Raw genomic sequence first — 20,218 nt, 5'->3', positions numbered from 1 at the left:
GAGATCGATAGGACTTTGAAGTCTACAAACAATGTATGTTTACCAGGTGTACTTTGTCAAGGTTCTGCTACGAAACGTTCATGAAGTGCCTATTCCTCTGTATCTTTGTCCTTTTCTATCTTTCTATCACTCTATCCTTTTCTTTCCCTGTCTGTGCTCTACGTAGGTTTCTCACGCTGATCTTCAAAGAGGGATAAGGCATTAATTAAGAAAGAAATCCTCGCCCAGCCTTTTAGGAAGAACTTACTTTATACATCTCTCTCTCTCTCTCTCTCTCTCTCTCTCTCTCTCACACACACACACACACACATATACACACACATACAGACACATGCACACTCGCACTGTATGTTTCTGTTCCCCAGCTTTCGAATGAGATAGCAATAACTTATCTACTTTGAGTCCTTTGATGTCGAATACTTTTCGTGCTAGTACTATAACTACTCAACAGCTGATGCCATTGTGGCTGATATCAACTTACTACAATGCTCCAGTATTTATTACTTTGCCAATTATTCAACATCATCCAGTGACACACGGCCATCCTGATCATCGTCCATGTCCGTTTCATCTACGAGCTTACTAATCATATTGTCACATTCGCATAAATGTCTCTAATTAATGAAAACTTCCTTCCCTATTCGTCCTATCTGTACATTCTCGGTTTCTAGGCTTTTGGTACGCGCACTGCAGATGTAGCAATTGACCCAGAGCTCGATAAATCTGAAAGTCGACAAAAGATTTATCCAGTCGTTCCAGGGCCACTTGTGTAAAAAAATGACTGAAGATCGCTGCATCGTAGATATTTATTTCCCCATTACCGCCAACTTTATGTTGCTTTCATTTAGGCCAAAACTCTCTCTGGGCTTACAACCTTCCCCCACATTTTTCACTTGGTCGAAATTAATTAGTAATGGTAAACCATATAATAATGAATGTAGAGCATCTCGCTTCGTTTCGGGCAACGGGCATTTCTATCAGTAATTTTTCTGAAGAAAAAGTTACATTGGACCTCCTAATAGCGCCGCAATCATGGACTTTGATTTATGGCCCTACGATCTCGATAGCCATGTTTACTTATCTCAGAGCTAAGGTTTGACAAACAAATGCTGGTGACATCTGAGATTCTGACGCGTGTCTCTCCCCAGATTTTGAACAACGTGTACCAGAACTAATTGGAGTTGAGGTTTAGGGCACTGCTAGCGTGACTCTTTCCTCTGTAACTCAAAAAATGTTATTAGATCACCGACTAATATTGCACTCACAACATCAATTTCAACATGGAAACGATGGACATACACAGGCTTATTTGCTTTCCAAAACATTAAAGGTGGGGTGGAGGGTTGCAGCAGTCTATAGCGTGGTTTGCATCAGTTTTCGGGAATTAACCCATGGATGCCTGTAACTAAAATGGCGGGTAAACATAACTGATGCTTGTTCTCATCCTCATGTAGTACGCTAATATTTGCAGAACTTGCATGCATTTTTTCATGATTTCTCGTAGCTGAGGATTGTAGAAAATAAATAACGCTGGAAGCATCAGATATTCGTCAAAATTCTATAATTATAGAGATTTTCATTTGCTATAATGTGCAACTTCCTGGTATTCGGAGGCATTGACCAAGTTTCATACTTCTTGTTTCAGGCTCAGGTGCTACCAGCATACGAAAATATTCTCAAAGTTACTTTTTTTCTGGATATAACAATCGACTTTATCTTGACGAGGTCACGTTCAGAAAGTGGTTTACACTCATTGAATAAATGATGAACATTTGTGCAAAGATGACGTACAGTGGAATCCTAATGTTCTTGTGTATGAAGCACAGAATATCTTCATGCGTGCGTTACGCATAGTTAAGAAAGCAAAGGTGCATATTAAACTTTATTGCTCCATAGCTGTAGTTTATAAATAGCGTATATAAATATGATTAATTGCAGATGAAGACGAACTCACGTTTGGAATTCTGTAGAGTGTTTTGGAAACTTATTCATTGGATGCAAAGGTAAAAATGCACACTTGGCCCGTTCCTTGAAGGAGAGGGGCACTCTAGCATGAGAGGTTGGTGAAGTTGGGATGGAATACACTGGATCGTAGAATTTGAGGGTCATCTTATTGAATTATATTAAACCCGCTAAGAAGGCCGAGTGGGCGAATGTTACGGTATTATCACTAACAGAATCAGAATCCGATTTATTAGCACTTACTTATTTCATATGAAATTTGCTGCTTTAGACACACAGGACCATAGTCATAGGAGCAGAATTGGGCCATCTGGCTCATCGAGTCTGCTGCGCCAGTCAATCATGGCAGATGCATAATTTACCTCCTCCTCAACCCAGGGACCTGGCCTTCTCCCTGTAAACTTTGATGCGTTATCCATTAAAGAGCCCATCCATCTCTGCCTTAAATAAACCCAACGACCTGGCCTCCACAGCCGCATCTAGTAACCAGTTCCACAAATTCACAATCCTTTGGCAAAAGAAATTTCTTCACATCTCTGTTTTGAAAGGGCACCCCTCTATCCCGAGGTTGTGCTCACTTGTTCAAGACTGTCCCAGCACGGGAAACAACCTTCTACATCTACTCTGTCCAGGTCTTTCAGCATTCGAAATGTTTCAATGAGATCCCCGCTCATTCTTTTGAATTCCAGCGAGTACAGACCCGGAGCCATCAAACATTCCTTGTATGATAACGCTTTCCTTCCTGAAATCATGCTTGTGAACCAGCTTTGGACCTTCTCCAATGCCAGCACATCGTTTCTAAGATGCTGAATTTGTCCTATCTTGTGCTGTGTCACCAAGTACTCCATCAACTCATCCTTAATAATGGACTCTAACATATTCCAGAGACTGAGGTAAGGCTAACTGGCCTATAATTTCCTTTCTGTTGCTTTCCTCCTTTCTTAAGGAATGGAATAAATTTTGCAATATTCCAGTCCTCTGACACCATGCCAGAGGCAATGAGTTTTGAAAGTCATTTCTAATGCCACCACAATCTGTAACGCTACCTCTTTCAGAATCCTGGGGTGCAGTTCCTCTGGTGCGGGTGACTCATGTACCTTTAGATCTTTCAGCTTTTTGTGCACCATCTGACTTGTAACAGTAACCCAATCCACTTCTCTTCGTTTACACTCTACAACATCAGGCATACTACTATCGTCTTCTACAGTGAAAACTGACACAAAATACTCATTTAGTTCATCAGTCATCTCCTTGTATCCCGTTAGTAGTTCTCCTGCCTCATTTTCTAGTGGTCCTAAATCCATTATCATTTCTGCTTTCTTTTTAGCATACTTGAGAAAAACTTTTACTATCCACTTTGATATTATTTGTTAGTTTGTTTTCATATTTCATCTTTTCCCTTCTAAGGAAATTTTAGTTGCTCGTTGTAGGTTTTTAAAAACTTCACAATAATCTATCTTCCCACTAATCTTTGCTTTGCTTTGTATGCCCTTTCGTTTGCTTTTAAAATAGCTTTGACTTCTCTTGCCCGCCACTGTCGTACTATTTTGACAATTGATTATTTCTTCATTTTTGGAACACGCATGTTCTTCACATTCCTGCCAGCAGCTTCTACCAATTTACTTTTGCCAACTCCTCTCATACCAATGAATTTTCCCTTACTTCACTGAAATAATACCACGTCAGGATATGCTTACACCCTATCAGATTTCAAGTTGAACACAATCATACTCTGATCACAGGTTCTTAAGGGTTCTTTTTTTACTTTAAGCTCCCTAATCGCCTGCAGTTCATTACATAACATCCAATCCACTATACTGTATGTGATCCCCTTGTAGACTTAACGACAAAGTGCACTAAAATGCTATCTCTTAGGTATTCAACAAAGTCAATCGCTTGAGATACGTTAGCAATCTGATTTTCCCCGTGGACCTGCATGTTCAAATCTCCACTGACTACCATAACATTGCCCTTCTGACTCGTCTTTTCTATTTCTTGTTGTAACCGGTGGTCCACCTCCCAGCCACTATTGGGAGGCCTGTATAAAACTGCCATCAACATCCTTTTACCTTTGCAGTTTCTTAGGAATCAACATCTTCCGATCGTATGTCACATCTTTCTACTGATTTGATGCCATTCTTTACCAATAGAGCCACACCACCCCCTCTGCCTACCTTCCTATCCCTCCGATTTTACGTGTAACCTTGGACATTCATCACCCAACTACTACTACCTTCCTCCAGCCGCGACTCAGTAATGACTTCAGTACTATGAATTGCAAAAGTAAGTACCGCATTTTCTTAAGGAATAAGCTGTTGTTAGTCATCGATTTATTGGCAGTTCAGAAAACTAATGGCCGGGGAGAATGTTCATGAAAATAGAGTGATATACCTAATGTGGAAGGGGCTTCATTACTTCAAGAAAACATAGATGACATTGAAAACATTGATGCGTAGTCCTTTCTTCTCTAGGAGTGTGATGAATGTAGAAGGTATGTAGATTGTTGGATGATGAGTTAGAGTATCTGAATGAGCGAGAATTCCAGGGCGATAATCAACTAACACAGAAGAAAATTTAAATCCTGGTGCACGTCATCATGATACTTCTAAGTGGGCGGTGCAGTTTGCTTGCCCGATTGGACTACTCCCGTGCTTGTCTTACGGGACTTCTTTTATTATCTGCTTCAAACCTTGAAGAGAGAGTTTAAGGGAGTTACCCTGATAACATTTACGTGAGCCCTTGAGAATACCAGTGAGTGACTGATATGATCGAAGGATGACTCCGGAAGCGCGTGGTCGTCCGGAAGTTCGACCGGCGCGACGAGTTTAAAAATAGAGAGATTTTTTTTCAGCGGTTTGGCCGAGGATGACTACGCAAGCGCGTGGACGTCAGCAAGTTAAGTCAGGGAGAGGAGTTTAAAAAGAGACTGCTTTACAGAGCGGGTGTGTGGGGCGTGGGACAGATTGGAAGGAAACAGAGTAGGAGGGCTTTGGCTCAACGGGGCGTCGGCGATAACGGGTTGAAGCGAGGTAAGTTACCTGTGAAGAAAAGAAACCGGAACCGGCTGGGGTTCTGGTTACTGGATATCAGATGTGGGAAGTCCTGGAGACTCCCAGCCTCCCGGAAGGCCTCATCTGCGCCAGGTGCGTCGAGTTGCAGCTCCTTAGGGACCATGTTAAGGAACTGAAGCTTCAGCTCGATGACCTTCGTCTGGTTAGGGAAAGTGAGGAGGTGATAAAGAGGAGCTATAGGCAAGTAGTCACACCGGGACCTCGGGAGACAATTAGGAGAGGGAAGGGCAAGAGTCAAGTACTAGAGAGTGCCCCAATAGTTGGCCCCTTAACAATTACTCCTGTTTGAGTACTACTGTTGGGGGGGGGGTGGGTCGTCCTACCTGGGGGAAGCAACAGCGGCCGTGCCTCTGGCATAGAGGCTGACCATGTAGCTCAGAATGGTAGGAAAAGGAAGAAGACAGCAGTAACAGGGGACACTAGAGTTAGGGAGTTAGATAGGCGATTTTGTGGACGCAGAAAGAAACGCGGATGATAGATTGCCTCCCAGGTGCCATGTTTCTGATCGTGTCCGCGATATCCTGAAGTGGGAAGGTGAACAGCCAGAGGTCGTGTTACACATAAGTACCAACGATATAGGTAGGAAAAAGGAGGAAGTCCTGTAAACAGACTACAGAGAGCTAGGAAGGATGTTGAGAAGGAGGAGCTGCAAGGTAGTAATGTCGGGAGCAGGGATTCAAATTTCTGGATCACTGAAGCTTCTTTTGGGGCAGGCGGGACCTTTACAAAAAGGACGAGTTTCCCTTGAACCCGAGGGGATCCAATATCCTGGCAGGTAGGTTTGCCAAGGCTATTGGGGGGAGTTTAAATTAGAATTGCAGGGTGATGGGAACTTAACGGAAGGGACGGAGGAAGGGACTGTTGGCTCACAAATAGAGAAAGCTTGGAGGCAGTGCGAGAAGGAGGATAGGAAGGTGATAGAGACGGGATGCTCTCAGACCGATGGTTGGAGTTGTGTCTATTTTAATGCAAGAAGCTTTATGAACAAAGCCGATGTGCTTAGAGCGTGGATCAGTAATTCCTGCTATGATGTTGTGGCCATTACAGAGACATGGATATTCAAGGCGAGGAACGGTTACTTAGAGTGCCAGGCTATTGATGTTTCAGAAATGACAGGGAGAGGGGCAAAAGAGGTGCGGGTGTGGCACTGATGATCAGCGATAACGTCACGGCTGCGGAAAAGGAGGAAGTCATGGAGGGATTTTCTACTGCGTCTCAGTGGGTAGCAGTTAGAAACAGGAAAGGATCAATAAATCTACTGTGTATATTTTTTATAGACCACCCAATAGTAACAGGGTCATCGAGAAGCAGGTAGAGAGACAGATTCTGGAAAGCTGTACTAATGACAGGGTGTCGTGGTGGGAGATTTTAATTTTCCAAATATTGGTTGGCATCTCCCTAGAACAAGGTATTTAGATGCAGTAGAGTTTGTTCGGTGTGTTCAGGAAAGTTTCCTGACACAATATGTGGATAAGCCTACAAGAGGAGAGGCTGTGCTTGATCTGGTATTGGGAAATGAATCTGGTCAGGTGTCGGGTCTCTCAGTGGGAGAGCAATTTGGAGATAGTGATCAAAATTCTATCTCCTTTATCATAGCATTGGAAAGGGATTAAGGAAAACCCCAAGGAATTCTACAAGTATGTGCAGAGCAAGAGGGATAAGACGTGAGAGAACAGGAACAATCAATTATGATAGTGGAAAAGTGTGTATGGAACCAGAGGAGAGAGCAGATATTCTTAATGGATACTTTGCTTCAGTATTCACTACCGAAAAGGATCTTGGCGATTGTAGAGATGACACAGCGGATTGAAAAGATTAAGCATATAGCCATTAAGGAAAAGAATGTTCTGGAGCTTTTTGGAAAGCATCAATTTGGATAAGTCTCCGGGACCGGATGAGATGAACCCCAGGCTACTGTTGGAGGCGAGGGAGGAGATCCTGAGCCGCTGGCAATGATCTTTGCGTCATCAATGGGGTCGAGAAATGGTCCGGAGGACTAGAGGGTTGCAGATGTTGTTTCCTTATTCAAGCAAGGGTATAGAGCTAGCCAGTGAATTATAGAGCAGTGACTCTTACTTCAGTGGTTGGTAAGTTTATGGAAAAGATCCTGAGAGGCAGGATTTATGAACATTTCCAAAGGCATAATTTGATTAGGAATAGTCAGCATGGCTTTGTGAAAGGCAGGTCGTGCCTTACGAGCCTGACTGAACTTTTTTGAGGATGTGACTAAACACATTAATGAAGCTTGAAGAGTAGATGCAGTGTAAATGGATTTCAGAAAGGCATTTGATAAGACTTCCCATGGAAGGCTTATTGAGAAAGACAGCAGGCATAGGATCCAAAGGGACCTTGCTTTAGGGATCCAGAATTGGCTTTCTCACAGAAGGCAAAGAGTGGGAGTAGACGGGTCATATTCTGCATGGAGGCCCGTAACCAGTGGTGTGCATCACGGATCTGTTCTCGGACCCATTCTCGTCGTGATATTTATAAATGGCCTGTATAAGGAAGTGGAGGGATGGGTTAGTAAATTTGCTGATGATACAAAGGTTGGGGTTGTTGTGGATAGTGTGGAGGGCTGTCAGATGTAACTGGGCTAAGAAGCCCAGTACAAAATTGGGCTGCGAAGTGGTAGATTGAGTACACCTCAGATAAGTGTAAGGCGGTTCATTTTGGTAGGTCAAATATGATGGCAGAATATCGTATTAATGGTAAGACGCTTGGCAGTGTGGAGGAACAGAGTGACCTTGGGGTCAGAGTCCATCGGACACTCAAAGATGCTGTGCAGGTTGACTCTGTGGTTAAGAAGGCATGCGGTGCATTGGCCTTCATCAACCCTGGAATTGATTTTGAGAGACGAGAGGTAATGTTACAGCTGCATGGACCCCTGGTCAGCCCCACTTGGAATACTATTCTGATTACTGCTCAGCTCACTACAGGAAGGCTATGGAAACTATCGAAAGTCTGCTGAGGAGATTTGAAAGGATGCTGCCTGGATTGGGAGGCATTCCTTTGAGAATAGTTTGAGTGAACTCTGCCTTTTCTCCTTGGAGCTGTGGAGGATGAGAGGTGACCTGATGGAGGGGTACAAGATGATGAGAAGCATTGATCGTGTGATTAGACAGAGGCTTTTTCCCAGGTCTGAAATGGCTAACACGAATGGGAACAGTTTTAAGCTGCTTGGAAGGAGGTACAGAGGAGTTGTCAGTGTTAAATTTTTCACACAGAGAGTGTTGAGTGTGCGGAGTGGGCTGCAGGCAACGATGGTGCAGGCGGATACGATAGGGCATTTCAAGAGACTCCAGGATAGGTACATGAAGCATAGTAAAATAAGTGCTATGGGTAACCTGATGTAATTTCTCAGTAAGTACATGCTCGGCACAGTATTGTGGCCGTAGTGCCAGAAATTTGCAATAGGTTTTCTATGTTTCTGTGTTTCTATGGCTCCGGTTGATGCTGGAGAATAAGTTCAGGTGTAGATGGCTAGAGCTTACAACGTGAGCTGACAGCTGACGGGACAGCGTCGGTGCTATATTACAATGGTTATAGAACATTAGAATGTCTCCGACCAAAACGAAATAGTATTTACAGAAAACAACAGGAATTCTGCAGATGCTGGAAATTCAAGCAGGACACATAAAAGTTGCTGGTGAAGGCAGCAGGCCAGGCAGCATCTCTAGGAAGAGGTACAGTCGACGTTTCAGGCCGAGACCCTTCGTCAGGACTAACTGAAGGAAGAGTGACTCACTCAGTTAGTCCTGACGAAGGGTCTCGGCCTGAAACGTCGTGTGTACCTCTTCCTAGAGCTGCTACCTGGCCTGCTGCGTTCACCAGCAACTTTTATGTGTGTTGCTAGTATTAACAGAATATAGGATGCAAACGACAAGACAAAAAAGAAAGAAAGAAAGAAAGAAAGGACTAGACAGTGTAATATTATTAGGAAGGGGTAACAAACCGTATGTAAGAAAATAGCTTTACGTCACGAGGTTCTTCCAGCCTGCACTGTCATACAAGATTACATTGTCTGAGTAATGCTGGTCTTAAATGCTCTTCTCTGCCGTCTAGTATATCTGTTAAGTAGTCGATTGTTGAATTATGTATCTATCAGCATCCTAAATATATTTGATGACACCCTCGAGAGATTCACTACCCCATATACGAATTATATTACCCGTCCGTTATTCTTAAATGTTAGACCTCTTATTTCGCTAGAGCATACCTTCTTTCGAGATGACTTCATGCCTCCCCGATGACCATATCTTCGCCATGTTAAGGAAAGTGAGGAGGTGATAGCCAGGAGCAATCAACAGATAGTCACTCCAAAGGAGACAGAAAAAATGGGTAACTTTCAAGAGAGGGAACAAAAAACATCAAATGGTAGAGAACATAACTGCGGCCGTCCCCCACAAGTATACCTACTCCATCTTTGCTACTATTGGGTGGAACAACCTACCTAGGGGAAGCAACAGCAGCCTTTTCTTTTGGCAGTGATTCTGGCCCTGTGGCTCAAAAGGGTAAGGAACGAAAGAGGAAGGTAGCAGTGCTCGTATACTCTATAGTTAGGGGGCCAGTTGGTTACTATATGGATCCGAAAGAGAAACACGGATGTTAGCTTGCCGCCCTGGTGATAGGGTCCGAGTTGGGTTCAGAACACGTGCACAATATCCTGAACAGGGCGGGTGGGCAGACAAAAGTTGTGGTACCTATTGGTACCAATGACATAGGTTAATAAGGGAGGAAATCCTGAAAACAGGATGTTGGTGAGTTGGTCAGGGATAAGCAGGACTTCAAGGGTAGCATTTTCGGTATTGGTGCCTGTGCTACGCGTCAGTGAGGAAAAAAATAGAATGAAGTGTAAGATAAATGCGTGGCTGAAGAATTGTACCGGGGGCAGGGATTCAGATTTCTGAATCATTGGGACCTCTTCTGGGGCGGGAGTGACCTGTACAGCAGAGATGGGTTGCGCTTGAATCCGAAGGGGACAAATATCCTTGCCGGCAGAATTGTTAAAACTCTCGGGAGTGGTTTAACCTAATATGGCATGAGGGTGGCAACCAGTATGATAGAGTTGAGGATGAGCTAGCAGGATTACAAGTAGATGATGGGTGTAATATGAATGTAAGGAAGGACAGGTGAATGGTCGGGTACAAATGAAGACAGTGCGAGGAGTTCAATTGCACCACAGATGCAAAATTTAAAAAAGTTGGAGAATGAAGGATTAAAGTTGCTGTATTTCAATGCAAGTAGTATTTGGAATAAGGTTGATGAGCTCTTGGATCAGTAAGAGACAGGTCGGTATAACATTGTGGGCATCACCGACTCCTGGCTGAAAGAACACCATAGTTGGTAGCTTACTATGCAAGGACATTGTTTGTATCGAAACTACAAGTAGGAAGGCGAAGGCGGTGGTGTATCTCTGTTGGTAAGAGATGGAATTACATCTTTAGTAAGTGGTGACATAGGGTCCGAGAATGTCAAATCCTTGGTGGAGTTAAGAAACATTATGGGAATCACTTGTGGGCCTCCGGATAGTAGTCGATATGTGAAGTTGAGATTGCAAAGGGTGTTGGAAAAGGCATTTAATAAGTGTAATATTGCAATACTAATGAGCGGCCTCAACATGTAAGATGATTGGGAAAATCAAGGTGGTGGCAGATCTTAAGATAGGGAATTTGTTGAGTACCTACCAGGTGGATTTTTAGAGCAGGTTTTGCATGAGCCTACTAGTGGAAAGGCATTCCTAGATCGGGTGTTGAGTAATAGTCCTGATTTTATTAGGGAGTTTCTCCTAAACAAAAATTTACCTGAATGATGAGATTGCACAGGTGATTTGGAAGGGGATTCTGGTGGGGATGACGGGAGAGCAGAGGTGGCTGAAATTTCTGGGAACATTTCACAAGGTGCGGGATAGATACGTCACGTTAAAGAAGAAATTATCAAATGACAGGGGTACACAACCGTGGCTAGCAAGAGAAGTTAAGGTCTGCATAAGAGCTAAGGAATTGTCATATAATGTAGCAAAAGTGAGTGAGAAGTTGGATAATTGGGAAGATTTCAAAATCCAGCAAAAGACAAGTAAAACAGCACAAGAATGGAATAGGTTAAATATGAAGGCAAATTATCCAATTATATAAACTAGAATACTAAAATATTTTTTTCAGTTATATAAAGGGTAAAAGGGAGGTGAGCATTATTATTGAATCACTGGAAAATTATGCTGGTGAGGTAGCAATGGGGAAGAAAGACATAGCGGATAAGCTAAGTAAGTACTTTGCTTCAGACTTCACTGTGGAAGGCATTAGCTTTGTGCCAGATATCCATGAGTGTCAGGGAAAAGGAGTGAGTGCCATTGCTGTTACAAAGGAAAACGTGCTCGGCAGACTGGAAGGTCTTAGGGTAGATAGGTCATTCGGACCAGAACTACATCCCAACGTACTGAAATAGGTTGCTGAAGATCCTCTGCTTACCATCTCAAAGAATCACTTGATTCTGGCTTGGTTCCGTAGTACTGAAGAATTTCAAATGTTACTCCATTCTTCAAGAAGGAAGAAGGTAAAAGAAACGAAATTATAGGCCTGTCCGCCTAACCTCAGCTGTTGGGAAAGTGTTGGAGTCCATTTTTAAAGATGAGATTTCAGGGTATTTGGGGATTAATGATAACAGAAGTCAAAGTCAGCATGTTTCTTTGATGGGAAATCTTGCCTGACAAATCCCATAGAGCTCTGGGAGGAGGTAACAAGCAGGGTGGACAAAAGAGCGGCAGTAGATCTCATTTAAATGAACTTTTAGAAGGCTGCTTAACAAGATAAAATCCCATGGTATTACAGGAAAGAGATTATAGTATGCGTAAAGGAATGAGTGACAAGCAGGAGGCAGCGATTGGGAATAAAGGGGGCCTTTTCTGGTTGTTTTCCTGTGACTGGTGGGGCTCCTCAGGTGCCATTATTAGGACCGCTACTTTTCACATTGTTAGTCAATGATTTAGATAATGGAACTGATGGTATTGTGGCAAAGTTTGCAGGAGATACGAAGATAGATGGAGGGGTAGGTAGTGCTGAGGAAGCAATTCTATTATAGAATGAATTAGATAAATTGGAATAATGGGCAAAAAGTGGCAGATAGAATGCAGTGTTGGAAGGTGTATCGTAATGATTTTCCGTAAAAGGAACCAAGGGCAGATGTTAAATTAATTGCGAAAAACTCAGAAACCAGAGGTGCAAAACGACTTTGAAATTCTCGTGCAAATGACACAGAAAGTTAATTTACAGTTCGAGCCTATGGTAAAGAACGCAAATGCAATGTGACGAATGAAATACATTCATTTCAAGGGGACTAGAATATAATGCATAATAAGAAGATAACATTTGAGGCTTTATAGGACACTACTCACGCCGCACTTGGGATATTATCAACAGTTTTAGGCCCCATATCTTAGAAAGGGTATGTTGTCAGTGAAAAACGTCGGTAAGAGGTTAACGGGAATGATGCCAGCAATGAAAGTGTTATCATATGAGGAGAGGTTAGTAGCTTTGAGCCTGCACTCAGTGGATTTTTGAGAATGTGTGGTGGGGAGGGGGAGGGGATCTCATTGAAACTTACTGAATTTTCACTACGGAAAAGGATCTTGGGGATTGTAGGGATCACGTACAGCAGACTAAAAACCTTGAGCTCGTAGATATTAAGGAAGCGGATGTGCTGGAGTTTCAGGAAAGTATCAAGTTGGATAAGTCACCGGGACCGGACGAAATGTACGCCAGGCTACTGTGGTAGGCAAGTAAGGAGATTGCTGAGCCTCTGGCGTTGAACTTTGCATCATCAATGGGGACGGGAAATGTTCCGGAGGATTGGAGGGTTGATGATGTTGTTTCCTTATTCGAGAAAGAGAGTAGAGATAGCCCAGGAAGTTATAGACCAGTGAGTCTTACTTCAATGGTTAGTAAGTTGATGGAGAAGAACCTGATATTCAGCATTTATGAACATTTGGAGAGGCATAATATGTTTTGGGATAGTCAGCATGGCTTTGTCAAAGGCAGGTCGTGCCTTACGAGCCAGATTGAATTTTTCGAGGATGTGACGAAACACATTGATGGAGGTGGAGTAGTAGATATAGTGTACATGGATTTTAGCAAGGCATTTGATAAGGTACCCCATGCAAGGCTTATTCAGAAAGTAAGGAGGCATGGGATCCAAGGGCATATTGCTTTGTGGATCCAGAACTGGCTTGCACATGGATAGCAAAGTGTGGTTGTAGACGGGTCATGCTCTGCATGGAGATCGGTGACCAGAAGTGTACCTCAGGGATCTGTTCCGGGAACCTTACTCTTCGTGATTTTTATGAATGACTGGCTGAGGAAGTGGAGGGACGGGTTAGAAAATTTGCTGATGACACAAAGATTTGGGGTGTTATGGATAGTGTGGAGGGCTGTCAGAGCTTTACGCGGGACATCGATAGGATGCAAAACTGGGCTGAAAAGTGGCAGATGGAGTTCAGCAGAGATAAGTGAAAGAGGGTTCATTTTGGTAGGTCAAATATGATGGAAGAATATAACATTAATGGTAAGACTCTTGGCAGTGTGAAAGATCAGAGGGATCTTGGGGTCCGAGTTCATAGGATACTCAACGCTGCTGCGCAGGTTGACTCTGTGGCGATCATCAATCGTGGGATAGAGTTTAGTAGCAGTGAGGTATTGCTGCAGCTATATAGTACCCTGATCAGACCCCACTTGGAGTCAGTTCTGGTCGCCTCACTGCAGGAAGGATGTGGAAATCATAGAATTGGTGCAGAGGAGATTTACAACGCTGTTGCCTGGATTAGGGAACATGACTTATGTGAATAAGTTGAGGGAACTCAGCCTTTTTTCCTTGGAGCGACGGGCGACGGAGGATGAGAGGTGACCTGATAGAGGTATATAGGATGATGAGAGGCATTGTTCGTGTGGATAGTCAGAGGTTTTTTTTTGTTTTCCCCAGGGCTTAAATGGCTATCACGAGTTTTTAGGTGCTTGGAAGTAAGTTCAGAGGAGATGTCAGGGATACGTTTTTTATGCAGAGAGAGGTGAGTGCGTGGAATGGGCACCCTGCGACCGTGGTGGAGGCCGATACGACAGGCTCTTTTAAGAGACTCCTGGTACATGGAATTGAGAAAAATAGAAGGCTATGGCTAGCTCTAGGTAATTCCTAAGCTACGGAGATGTTCGGCACAGCTTTGTGGCCCGAAGGGCCTGTATTGTGTTGTAGGTTTTCTATGTTTTTATGTTTTCTCTGTTTCTATGTTCCTAATTTTGAAACTACTAGATAAGTTGAATCGTTAGAGGATATTTCCTCTGGTGGTCTGTCCAGAACTGGAGGGAACAACCTTAAAATTCTGGAGCGACCATTCAGAATGGAGGTAAGGACGAATTTCAATGAGTAGTGAATCTGTGGAATGCTGTGCCACAGACAGCGGTGGAAGCCACTTCTGTGGTTACACCTAAAGCGAAAATTGATCGTTTATTGATTGGTTAGGGTATTAAAGTGTATGGTGAGAAAGCATGAGTATAGGGTTGAGTGGGAACTGGGACCAGCCATGATAGAATGGCGGAGCAGAGTCGAAGGGTTGAATAGTCCATATCTGCTTCTTTGTCTTATGGTCTTATGTTGTGTTTCTCCCCAGCCAATGGCTGATAGCGGTTGCCTTCTAAATGGTTCATGTGTAACGGAAGTTCCAAAATATGACCCCCGGGGTGCAAGGCACAATATATGATGAACGCTTGAAGACCCTGAGCCTATACTCGATAGAGTTTAGAACAATGCAGGAGGGAGGGAAACCTAAATGAAATCTACTGGGTACTGAAATGACTCGATAGAATGGATATGGGGAGGATGTGTCCATCATTGGGAGAGTCAAGTCTGCGGACATCTTCTGAATATCAAGGTATATCTCTTTAAAACTAAGATGAGGAAAACTGTCTTAGGCCAGGGAGGTGTGAATCTGAGAAATTCATTAACACAAAATGGAATTTAGGGTTCTGGGGAGAAGGAAGAAGAATGTGGTTGAAAAATACATCTGTTAGAATTATTATGTTTCTACTGTACATATGGTCACATTGACAAGGATAAGAATGTAATAGATGAAGACATCTATGCCACCTTAACGCGTTGTAGTTTATTATTCAACAAATGGAACTGAAACAGGTTGGACTTCGAGTTATTGCAATCGTTCTTCTACATCATAAGTGGAGTATGGACTCAGTAAATATTGCTAATATATTTCAAACAAATATATGGCTACAACACTCTTTTCATTACATTGATATGAGGCACTGAGATTGTATGCAACGGGGGTGTTTCACTTGGGCAGAAAAACATGCCAGAGAACAGTACTCCCGCTGGTATTTCACATCATATAACTTGCCTAAAAATGTAGAGGATTTCAGTGCTATTATATGCTCCCGTTTCAACATTTAGATGAACGGACATCATAGATCGTAAAACAGAACGTGGTAGAAAGCTGAAGAGCAGCAGAAAGGGTGACACAAATCAAAGGGTTCACAGTAAAGGTTTTAAGAAACAACGGCAGCTACATTTATTACGGTATTAAATTCTTATATAAAATTAATAATTACATTTATTACATTAAATTAAAAAAAAGGAAGATCAGGCCTTTTCAATTGAATATACTCAAGGAAAAGAAAAATGCTATGAAAGCATTAATAGATATGCATTCCATAATATCTATTTCCCTGTTCAATGGCCGAAATATTCTTCAATCTTACAGTCTCTGTGATTACGATAGGTTCGTTTTCCTGGCCGAACACATTCTGCTAGTGACAAAAAAAGGAGATAAAGAGTAAAGAGGTATTTGCACAGCAGTCAAAAAGTGTAGCGGTTCCATGGCTTAATTATATTCAGATTTTAAGTCCAATTTAATGGTTCATGAAGAGTGTTGAAACGGCTGCAGCAAATGATACGAAGATTCAAAGGTAGAAGTGAAGACAAGGGTTTATTTGTTCAGATTTATAGTTACTGAACGGCATGTTGTTCCCATGGCGTTGAGTATAATTGAGACCTTGAGGAAAGTCTTTTCAGGCAGCTATACAATTTACAGATTACTGCAAATGGGAGAAATGGATTATTTGAGAGTACCTGTTCTAACAACAAAGCAATGAAGAACAGCGGCGCAACAAATTGAACCGCTGATTTATAGAAACAGAACCCTGATTCAATCCTAATCTGAAGTGTTCCCTGTGCCTGGACTTTGTACGTTCCAGTTGTTACCGTCCGACTTTCCACCATGTGCTTCTACATCCTCCTAGATCCACACAGAATTGCGAGTCATCTGGTTAATTTGCCACTGTAAAGTGCCTACATGTGTATGTGTGTCTTACAGTCTGGGGAACATGAGAATGAGGGAAGATTAAAGCATGCACGTCTTAAAGCAAGATCCTTGTAAATGTTTAGCGATGGGCGGCCGGGTTTTAGTGATTAGCGAGCTCTATTCCCGTGCGTTATCTGTCTGTGAGCACATGATTGCAAAGTTAATCTGTTGCGAAATAGATAAGGAGATAAGAGATAAAGAGGAGGAATTTACACATTACTCACTGAGCTACCAGTCATTGAATAAAGAGCGGGGGAGTGCCTAGCAAATATATTCGTAGTTGTAACGTTATGTAGCACTTCAGATTTCTGTGGAATTGGGATCATTTTTGAATAACGTAAGTCAGACCGCATGCGGTTTCTTTGTTTTATCTCCTCGCCGGTAGATTTGCTAGTGTTGTTAAGTGGTGTATGAAGTAGTACAGCAAATGACAAGATGTTCGTTAGATCTTGGGTGGACTGCAGGAAATAACTGAAAGTCAGAAGATAAAATTCGAACAAGAAAAATATGGTGTATACTTATCCTGAATGTCAGTACCGTACTTCAAGGAGGACAGTGAATAAGGACAATGAACTAATGTTGCTGATGGTGATATGGGAATTAGATATCTATTGCTAACCGCTAATTTATAGAGAGGCATCATTGAGATAAAGTACGTTTGTAGATTTCTTTTCAAAACGAATTAGGTGTAAAAAAAATAAACAATTTTGATCCAAGGAAAATAAAACTTTTTTTCTGGGAGAGGCAATTACGTCAGCAGTTTCAACTTAACCTAACGATGCAGTGACAAAGGGTCTTTGAATGGATATGTTTCTGTCATACAGTATGTGACGTTTACGGCTGCCTCGTCTGCTAAGTGTTCTTACCATTATATTCTTGTAGAACACATTGGGCGAAGTTAAGTGAAACTTCAAGAAAAAATTAGAACGGAGGCCTTGTAATCGTCTTTTAAAAGAACTGTAAAAGTCAGAGTATGCAAGCGTGGACAAATCAGTGAACAAATATCTGATAATTTTAGACGCTGTGATATAGTAGTCATCGGATACTTTAACTTATTAAATGAGGTAAGAACATTTTGGATCAAAATGAAAAAAATAATTAAATAGAAGCCCAGAAAACATTAACTGAGATAGGATCAGATTTATCCTTTCAGTTCAAGACTATTCATCAGAACTTGTCATCAGTCAGTTCAGGGCAACGGTCGTCGAATTTGAACTTTTGTACCTGAAGACATATTCATCTGTTAGGTAGGGAGCCTGGATGTGTTTGTGCGTGCGGTGGAGGGGCGGTTTAGTGTACTGGTTGACTTAATTCTCTTTTTAAGTGTGAGGCAATTAATTCACCATGTATGAAGTGTTTAGAATTTTATCTCTAAGATATTTAGAGGACATTGAAGGCAGAGGGTGTAAGATGCCACATTAATAACTAAACATATAATGAGTGCATGAAAATGTTGTTGAAGTAAATAAATAGCTACGATGTTCTTAGGCATGGCAGGATGCCGATAGAACCGAAGTCTCTTTTCTTCTCACCTAGGTTTTGATTACACACGCAAGGCAGCGGGAATTGTGTATATAAGATTCAGATTTCAAGTAAACAGTAGAAATCGAATTCTCGCCTCGTGAGTCCTTGCTCAGTCAGTTTACACACCCACATCTAAAATATTTTTTTTTTTTTGGCAACAGCAAATCATGTCGGCCCGTCTGAATCAGCGTGAAGTATGCCATATGAACGCATTCTATATCAAAACCAGTTTACTTTTATTGCAACAATATGTTAAATACAAGCCGGCAAAACCTAAACACAGTATTTTTTTTTCTCTTTCTCAGAAGATCACCTCGTATGCCAAACGGCAGAGAGAAGCTCCTCATGAGTAACTAAAGTCTGTGTTTCCAACTTCTAATGTGTCACTGAAATTAAATCAAGATGCACCTCAGTTTTGTGTTTTGTGGAGGTGAGTATGGTTGATTTCCAATATTTATTCTGCTTGCCACAAACAGTCGATCGAAAGTTTTATTTCGCATCATGTGTTGCAAACTTGTGATACTAAATCCCTTCAGAACTGCGGCATCTAAAACCAAAAAGGTAAACGTCTATACTGTCCAACCTTTCCTCATCAGCCTATTGCCACTATTATGCCGGTAACTCTTCTCTGAATGAGGTCATACACGGTTAGTATTTCATTTAAATTGCTTTACTGAAACAAATGTACTAGATATACAATTTCAGTCGCTCTGTGAAGTATCATCATTATCATACAGTTAACCCATCAAGGAATTCTCACCCCTGCCCCTCTATTGGAAAGATGGTAGAAACACCTGAAAGGGTGTACAACCCGGCACAAGGCCAACTTCCAACCCGCTTTGATATTGAACCCCCTCTCCTCACAAGTTTAAGGATAAATTGGATTTTTCATCTTTCAGAATCTACCACGTCATGCCCTTGTACTGTGCTATCTGCCTGCACTACACATTCTGGAACTGTGGCAATGCATTCTACATTCTGTTACTGCTTGTTCTTTGACTTAGTGCACAGATGTGATGAAATTATACATATATAGATGACATGCAAAACTAATTATTTCACTGTACCTTGGTATATGCGACAATAATTAACGAGAAATTTAATTTATTATATTAGCATAATGAGGTAAATAAGTCTTTTATAAAGAACAATGAAGTCACACTGTGTAACAGTTTGCAAATATCATTCTGATCCCGAAAGAACATATTTCCTCCTATTTACATTTGATTCTTACTCTTACTTTTTACTCTTGTGTCTCCTTCCACACACTATCAAGTTGTACATTCCACATTCTAATCGTGTATCATGAAATAAAATCTACACTCTTTTGTTCGTCAGGCAAAACTAATGCCTTCTGGATTTTCACCATGAAACTTCAAAAATGTAGATTATTTCTCTTCAGTGTATTTAAAACTTCAGTCTCCAGAATATAATATGAAGCCCTGTGTTCGCCCTCTGGCTCAGAAGGAAACAGTTTTATTCTCTCCTGTATTGAAGTGACACGTTTCTAACGCGCGCATCTCTCCATCAGCGTCTTGTATTTATTATTTGTACATATCGAGGTCGTTTGAAAATAAAATTGCATCATCCATCTATCAGTTGCAAACAGGTTCTGATACTTGACACGGTAGATAATGGAACATTGGAACTCTCAGGATTTCTCCAGATTATTTCAAAATTTGTAATAGTGTAAGCAGTATTTAGCCATCCAAAACTGGAATATTAACGTTTCAAATAATATTGATGTTGCAGATTTTATTGTTGTATTCATAAATGCAAGGAAATTTTTAATCCGTTTCCCATCACATCAAATTGTTAATCAGATGGTAACGTGCTGACCTAATGTAGATTTTTATCTTGATAAATTAAAACTAAGTTATATTAGTTACATAATATTTTACTTGGAGAGTGCAGTCTTCCCTTCTCTTTCACACTCACCATCCCTCCCTCTCTCTTGACTCTTTCTGTCTAACTATATATCTATCTTTCTATCTATTATCTCTCGAGCTATCCCTTGACCTATCTAGTCATCTTTCTGTCTATCGGCATCTCTGTCTATTCTCGAGCCTGGCTACCTATCTATTAATCAGTCTCTTCATCGATTTATCGTTTAACTTCTTGTTTTATTTCCATTCTAAGTTTATTATTAATTAATTAGCACCGGCGTTCAGACGACAACAGCTCCAAATTCCATTAAACATATCAAGTCAGTGGTTCCTGTGTATTATCTACTGTTCTGCAAACCACTTCGCCCATTCTTTGCAACTTGCACCTGTTGCACTTCCAAGTCTTCTGATTGAAGATGCAA

The 20,218-nt window shown here is 41.7% G+C and overlaps 1 protein-coding gene across 1 annotated transcript in view; it reads left to right on the top strand.

The window, feature by feature from the left end:
* The first annotated feature begins 18,215 nt into the window (after positions 1 to 18,215).
* LOC140190136 (scavenger receptor cysteine-rich domain-containing protein DMBT1-like) overlaps positions 18,216 to 20,218 on the top strand; it is a 62,942-nt gene continuing 60,939 nt past the window's right edge. Inside the window, exon 1 of the mRNA XM_072246647.1 lies at positions 18,216 to 18,340. Coding sequence (XP_072102748.1) covers positions 18,313 to 18,340 — 28 coding nt within the window. The 5' untranslated portion in view covers positions 18,216 to 18,312. The remainder of the gene's footprint in view (positions 18,341 to 20,218) is intronic.

The sequence above is a fragment of the Mobula birostris genome, chromosome 29 (assembly GCF_030028105.1).
Source record: "Mobula birostris isolate sMobBir1 chromosome 29, sMobBir1.hap1, whole genome shotgun sequence".
NCBI lineage: Eukaryota > Metazoa > Chordata > Chondrichthyes > Myliobatiformes > Myliobatidae > Mobula > Mobula birostris.
This window is presented reverse-complemented; position numbering and strand designations above follow the sequence as displayed.